The sequence below is a fragment of the Mandrillus leucophaeus genome, unplaced genomic scaffold (genome assembly GCF_000951045.1).
Source record: "Mandrillus leucophaeus isolate KB7577 unplaced genomic scaffold, Mleu.le_1.0 Scaffold86, whole genome shotgun sequence".
Lineage (NCBI taxonomy): Eukaryota > Metazoa > Chordata > Mammalia > Primates > Cercopithecidae > Mandrillus > Mandrillus leucophaeus.
The window spans coordinates 1449711-1456736 of NW_012109363.1; the positions used below are offsets into that span (position 1 = coordinate 1449711).

The 7026-nt window shown below is 57.4% G+C and overlaps 1 protein-coding gene across 1 annotated transcript in view; it reads left to right on the plus strand.

Annotated features, from left to right (window-relative positions):
• PDLIM2 (PDZ and LIM domain 2 (mystique)) overlaps positions 1-5862 on the plus strand; it is a 27209-nt gene extending 21347 nt beyond the window's left edge. Inside the window, exons 7-10 of the mRNA XM_011968802.1 lie at positions 917-993; positions 1213-1358; positions 3134-3251; positions 5297-5862. Of these exons, the coding sequence (XP_011824192.1) occupies positions 917-993; positions 1213-1358; positions 3134-3251; positions 5297-5474 (519 nt within the window). The 3' untranslated portion in view covers positions 5475-5862. The remainder of the gene's footprint in view (positions 1-916; positions 994-1212; positions 1359-3133; positions 3252-5296) is intronic.
• The last annotated feature ends 1164 nt before the right edge of the window (positions 5863-7026 follow it).

A 7026-nucleotide genomic window follows, 5' to 3' on the forward strand; every position in this document is an offset into this window, starting at 1 on the left:
AAATGGAGAGAAGTTGGCTTCCCAGGAAATGGTGCCCCTGGCCCTGGGCACCGGCCCACCTGGCTGTCTCCAAGGCTCTCCTTCCCAGTGGCTGGTGCGGGCTTCTGGAGCTCAGTTGAGTCCCATTGGGGTGGCAATGGACAGGGAGCAGGGGAGTGCGGAGTACAGAGATGCAGGCTGGAAATTGGCCTCCGGGAACAACGGTGAGGTTGAAGGTGAGATTTCCATGTTGGGAGCACATGGAAGAGCCCCAGATGGACAGGGCACACCTGGAGATGGGCATTGCTGCCAGGGTGTGGCCCAGGGAGGGCTCGGCTGCCCAAAGCTCCATGGGGCAGGCCCAGACCTCCCAGCAGAGCAGGGACAGGCTGGTCAGCCTAGACCCCCGCCTCTCGGGAGAGGAACCAGCTCTCCTTGGGAAGACGGCCTCTGCCCCCGCTGGCCCTGGCTCCCAGGGGACCTCGACCCCTTGCTTCATCCCTTTATGTTTCCATCTCCTCAGTGTAAAAGGGCAGCATGCTTCCTCTCTGCTGGTTCCGTGGGATCCGAGCCAGGCCCCAGTGTGCAATGTCTTTGCACAGAGATAATAGCGGGCGTGACAGAGGACTCTGTGCTTAGCTGTCACCTGCTGCCTTCCTGCTGCCTGGTCCCCGGCAGAACCCACATGCCTCCCTCACCCTCTGGGCCCTGGCAGTCTCTGTGCCCTGGCTCCAAGGGAAGGGGCAGGGGGCCTGCTGGTCAGCGAGGGCCGGGAAGCCCGACACCCTGGCTCCGAGGGAAGGGGCAGGGGTCCGCTGGTCGGCGAGGGCCGGGGGCCCCCTGGTGTCGGGCCTGGGAACAGCCGGGCTAGGCCCTCCTGGGTGTGTTGGTCCAAGGCTCCGGCCCTGACTCCTCCCCGACTGCCTCCTCCCCACAGGCCGGCCTTGGCCGAGCTGGCGACTCGGCGGTGCTGGTGCTGCCGCCTTCCCCAGGCCCTCGTACCTCCAGGCCCAGGTACCAGCAGGCCCGGAGGGTCGGGTGGGGTCTTGGAAGGCTGGGAGGAGCAGGAGGGAGATGAGTTTCCTCGAGAGGGATGGGGTCCTCCAGGCCCAGTTGGTTCCTCCACCTCCCAGATTCCTCCCCCTCCCCCACTCTCTTCTCCTGTCCTCCACCCCCTTGCTTGCCTAAGCCCTGGCAAGGGACCCTCATTCCTGGCTGCCGCCCACCCAACAGCGTGGACTTGGAAGGGGGAAGCCTCCTCCTGGACGAGGACTCGGAAGTCTTCAAGATGCTCCAGGAAAATCGTGAGGGTCGGGCGGCCCCCCGACAGTCCAGCTCCTTTCGGCTCTTGCAGGAAGCCCTGGAGGCTGAGGAGAGAGGTGAGGGCCTCGGGGGCTGGGGAGGGGAAGGAGATTCCCTCCCATATCCTGGGCCCTGACTGGATGGGTCAGTGAACCAGTGTTCTTAAGTGCCTGTGAGGCGCTCACCCAGGGACTAGGCATGGAGCCCAGCAGGGCGCGGAGCCCCAGCTCCCTTAAGGAGCTGACAGTCTGGGAGGGTCACCAGCGTGCTCCCAGACAGTAGTAGGCAGTAGCTGGCTGGGATGGGAAAGCGTCATTCGAGTGATAAAAGCGGTGGCGGGGCCTGAGGCTGGGCCTCCAGGGAGGGCTTCTTGGAGGAAGAGGGATTTGACTTGGCCTCTTGGCCTCAGAAAAAAACATCAAGACTTAAACAGCATTAAGATGTTGGCAGGAAGCACTGTGGAAGGTGGAGGCTGGCGACCAGAGGGCTTTGGGGTGTGGGAGCGGGAGAATGGGGGCCTGATAGCATGGCAGGGCACCAGTGGAGGCCAAGCCCCTGCAGTGAGGGCCCTCGGGAACCAGGCTGAGGAGTGCCCTGACCCAGGAGAGCCATTAAATACAGATGCCAGGCGAGCAGGACATACGGAGGCTTGCCAGAGTTCAGTTATTCATGTGACAGACACTGACTGTGTCCATCCGAGGGAACAGATGCGTGCAGAGTTTGGGGATAGAAGGTGACCATGACCTCACTCCTGTCCTTGGGGAGCTCCGTTCACTGGGGCAGACAGGCCTGGCCGGCTCCCATGGAAGTGAGCGCTGCTATGGGAGTTCCTATAGACGCTCAGCACCAATGCCCTTTAGAACAGCAGGGAGATGGGGAGGGAGGCAACAGGACAGGCAGGAGAGTGACCAGAGAGGCTGCATAACTCATCCACGACTTTGAATTTTAAAATGGAGAGAAGTTGGCTTCCCAGGAAATGGTGCCCCTGGCCCTGGGCACCGGCCCACCTGGCTGTCTCCAAGGCTCTCCTTCCCAGTGGCTGGCGTGGGCTCCTGGAGCTCAGCTGAGTCCCACTGGGGTGGCAATGGAAAGGGAGCAGGGGAGTGGGGAGTAGCGATGCAGGCTGGAAATTGGCGTCCAGGAACAACGGTGAGGTTGAAGGTGAGATTTCCATGTTGGGAGCACATGGAAGAGCCCAGATGGACAGGGCACACCTGGAGATGGGCGGGTAGCTGGTTCTAATGCTGATGTTTAGCTCCAAGGGGCATTTGCAGAGGCATGGGGGTGGGGTGAGAAGGTTTGGAGCAAATCTTGTCTGTTTTGACCCTGAGGCCTCAGAAGGTCCCAGGAGGCAGCACAGGGAGAGGGCAGTGCCTTTGCCAAGGGAGCCTCAGTGTCCTTAGCTGCAGGCAGGGGTGACAGCTGCCCCCTAGCCCTGGGCTTCATCTTCGCGTGGCTTGAGAGCTCACATGCGATAATGCATGGAAAAGCCCTTTGAAAGCCACACCGAGGCATTGCACTCCTGTTGCCATCTCGGGTTATTATCTAATCACACTGTCATTACTGGGTCACTAGAGAAGGGAGCGCCTGCTTCACCTGACATGTCACACACTGAGCACAGACGGCCCCAGGTGGGCAAACTAGGGCTTGTACCTGCCTCCTTCATGCCCTTGCCCAGCCTCAGCCATAGGTCTGGCAATATCACCTTCCTCCTTACCCAGTGCCACCGTCAGTGTGACTTTAGGGGTCCTCTTATAAGGGTGCTTTCCAAGACCCCACCACCTTAGAGCATCTTTGGGAGGCTGCTGTGGTTGGTGGGCTCTCACCACGTGTCTGTCTGCCCTGCCCTCAGGTGGCACGCCAGCCTTCCTGCCCAGCTCACTGAGCCCCCAGTCCTCCCTGCCCGCCTCCAGGGCCCTGGCCACCCCTCCCAAGCTCCACACTTGTGAGAAGTGCAGTACCAGCATCGCGTGAGTGTGGAGGAGGGTGGGGGACCTGAGCCTTGGCAGGGGAGTGGGGAGGGGGACAGGGCACTGGATGCTTTCAGGAAGGGCCGGGCCCATCGGGCTAGCACTGGGCACCCAGTCAGGGACCCTAGGGGAAGCAGTGTCCCACAGCTTTGGGGGCGTTAGTTACAGGCTTCTTAGGAGCCTGTGCTAGCTGCTTCTGGCTGCATCTCCTCCCTCTCCCTCTCCTCCTTTTCCCATCCCTTTTGATTTCTCTTCCATAATTTCAAAGCCTCTGGAGATCTCCCTGGAGGTACAGCACATCCTCCTGGAAAATCTTGATTTTTTTTTTTCCCCTTCCTCCCCCTTTGGAGCAGGCTGAATTTTCCCGATATGGGCTCATTTTTCTTATTTTTCTTTTCCTTTTTTTTTTTTTTTTTTTTTTGAGACAGTGTCTCATTCTGTTGCCTGGGCAGGAGTGCAGTTGCACAATCTCGGCTATCTGCAACCTCCGCCTCCCAGGTTCAAGCTGTTCTCGTGTCTCAGCCTCCCGAGTAGCTGGGACTACAGGCGCTCGCCACCACTCCCAGTTAATTTTTGTATTTTCAGTAGAGACGGGTTTTCCCCATGTTGGCCAAGCTGGTCTCGAAATCTTGACCTCAGGTGATCCGTCTGCCTCGGCCTCCCAAAGTGCTGGGATTACAGCTGAGCCACCGTTCCCGGCCGAGGTGGGTTCATTTTTCTCATTGGGTGGCATTTATAATACAACCACATTCTCTGGAAGATTGCTGAACACCACCCTCCCGCCCCCACCAACCCCTCTCTGGTAAATTTCTGAAGTGTATAGCGTGGGAGGGGCAGGTGATTGACTTTAGGCAAATCCCTTAACCTTTCTGGGCTTTAGTGTTTTCATCTACAGAGTGGGAGAATATCCAGTCCCCCTGCTGTGCACAGATAGGGAAAAAGCATGTTTTCCATCCTGGTTCTCAAAGGTGTGTGCATTGGGTCCCTTGGTGGATTTATTAAATGTCGATGGCTGGGCCCACCCCACAGCCTCCTCTCCAGGAGGCCAGCAGGCCCGAGAATGTGCATTTCTTACGAATTCCCCAGTGATGCCGATGCTGCTGGCTGTGGGACCCAGGACCACACTGAGAATCACTGCTCTGTGAAAAATCCAGGCAATGTGGGACAGACTGGTCGGTCTTTGTGTGGGAGGAACAACTTTTTAAAAAAACTTTAATATTTTTAATAGAGTTTCACTCTGTCGCACAGGCTGGAGTGCAGTGGTGCCGTCATGGCTCACTGCAGCCCTGAACTCTTGAGCTCGAGCAATCCTCCCATCTCAGCCTCCTGAGTAGCTGGGACTACAGGCGTGTACCACCATACCTGGCTAATTTTTAAATTTTTTGTAGAGATGAGGTCTTGCTATGTTGCCCAGTTTGGTTTCAAACTCCTGGCCTTAAGTGATCTGGCCATCTGGGATCCCAGGCGTGGATTACAGGCGTGAGCTACTGGGCCTGGCTTTTTTTTTTTTTTTTTTTAATTAGGCATCCCAGCAGTGGCAGCGGTGGTGGGGGTATGTGGTGTTAGGGGGTTCATCAAAGTGAGATTCCTGCGTGCAGCTTCAAGAGTCAAGTCTCGGGCCGGGTGCGGTGGCTCACGCCTGTAATCCCAGCACTCTGGGAAGCTGAGGAGGGTGGATTATCTGAGGTTGGGAGAGCAAGACCATCCTGGCTAACACGGTGAAACCCCGTCTCTACTAAAAATACAAAAAATTAGCCAGGTGTGGTGGCACATGCCTGTTATCCCAGCTACTCGGGAGGCTGATGCAGGAGAATCGCTTGAACCTGGGAGGTGGAGGTTGCTGTGAGCTGAGATCACGCCATTGCACTCCAGCGTGGGCAACGAGAGGAAAACTCCGTTTAAAAAAAAAAAAAAAAAGTCAAGTCTCTGAGAAGGTTTTGGACTCTATCCAGGTCCTGACGCTACAGTGGGGACCAGACCCCTGGGCGTGGTGGCCTCCTGCTTGGTGCTGCGGCTCTGAGCTAAAGCCTCTCCCTCCCCTGCAGGAACCAGGCTGTGCGCATCCAGGAGGGCCGGTATCGCCACCCCGGCTGCTACACCTGCGCCGACTGTGGGCTGAACCTGAAGATGCGCGGGCACTTCTGGGTGGGTGACGAGCTGTACTGTGAGAAGCATGCCCGCCAGCGCTACTCCGCACCTGCCACCCTCAGCTCTCGGGCTTGAGCCCGCCATGCCCTCAGCCTGCCTCCCTGCTGGGCCAGGGTCATGCCTATATAAGCTGGCATGGCAGGGACAATGGTGAGCAGTTGCTCTTACATGAGCTAAGTTTGGAGACCTGAGGCCCCTTTGTCCTCACTGGGTGGGCCAATGTCTGGGACCTGTGTTGGACTGTGGGAGTCTCACCCTCACCTTGCCAGGCCTCTCCCCTGCAGGACTGGTACTGCACTAGTCTGAGGTGGCCACTGCCTTTGATGAACCTTTGTGTGCCAGGGTCTAAGTAGGGTCGAACACAGAAGTGGGAAGGAGAGAGGTGGGCCAGGGGCTAATGATGTCACTGTGGAAAGTTTTTGACTTATGAGCTGTATAAATATATGAATACGGACAAAATAAAGTGGACGTCCCTTGTCTTTCCTACCGCCAGCCCTGGGTATGACCTGCTCCCCCCACTGGGTGGAGGGTCTTTATGAAATGTACATTTCTTCTTTTCCCTCCCTCAAATCCCACCCCTGCCAGCTGCCTGCACCTCACATTTCCCATGGAACGGCCTTGCCTTTTAGGTTGGGGGTCATGGTGTTCCTTAATCTTTTGGTAAAGATGCCCGTTGTACAGGAGGACCCTTGTGCTATGGAGGGAATGAGGTTGTCACTGGAAGCTTTGGAGGGGATGGTGGAGGGTGCCAAGCAGAGGGACAGGAGGAAGACCAGGAGACCCATCCAGCCAAGCTGGTGAGACAACCTGTGACCCTGAAGGCCGGCCACCCACCAAGGGTTGGGCCCCCAGGGCCAGGTTGATCTACTGACACCTTCCACTTCTTTCCTGGGAGACTCTGCTGGCTTCATTGGTGATTGATTTGGAGGGGGGAAAAGAAAGGGCAGGGTGGCTCAGGCTGTAGCCCCAGGTACTGGGGAGGCCTGAGGAGCCCTTGAGCTCAGGAGGTTGAGGCTGCCTTAAGCTATGATCATGCCACTGCATTCCAGCCTGGGAGAGAGAGAGACCTGTCTCTTGAAAAAACAAGAAAATGAATGCATGTGGCCAGTGCCAGGTGAGCTGCCCTGGGGGTGCACTTGAGTTGAGGCAGGGGACAGTGGTCCCCCCCTGCCAGCCTAGGATTTTGGGCCTGATTCACCCACTACCCCTAGTGCTAGTCCCAGAGGCTGCTGTGGAGGGGGCAGCCCCAGCTCTCTTTTCAGAGATCAAAGCTGGGCTTTCCAGGGTGCCTGGCTGGTCCCTGCCGGCAGCTTTGTGCTCTCTGGCTCTTTGTGGAAGGAATCTTGGCACAGATGTTTGTGTTGCCTCCTCAGGCACCTGTAGATATAATTTACACCATGATATCATCGTCTCACCTATTGCCTGGATGGCTGCCTGAGAAAGATCTTTATTTTTACAGAAAAGATCAAGGCTGTCTGGCTCAGGAATCTATGGGTCCCGGGCGCTGGTCAAAAACGGGGTAGCCTCTTTGGCGCCACCTAGTGTCCAGTGCAGCCCATGGCGGGGCCCATTCACGGGGCAACACTGGGCTTCTGGGCACAGTGGGAGTACGGAAGGATACAGCACT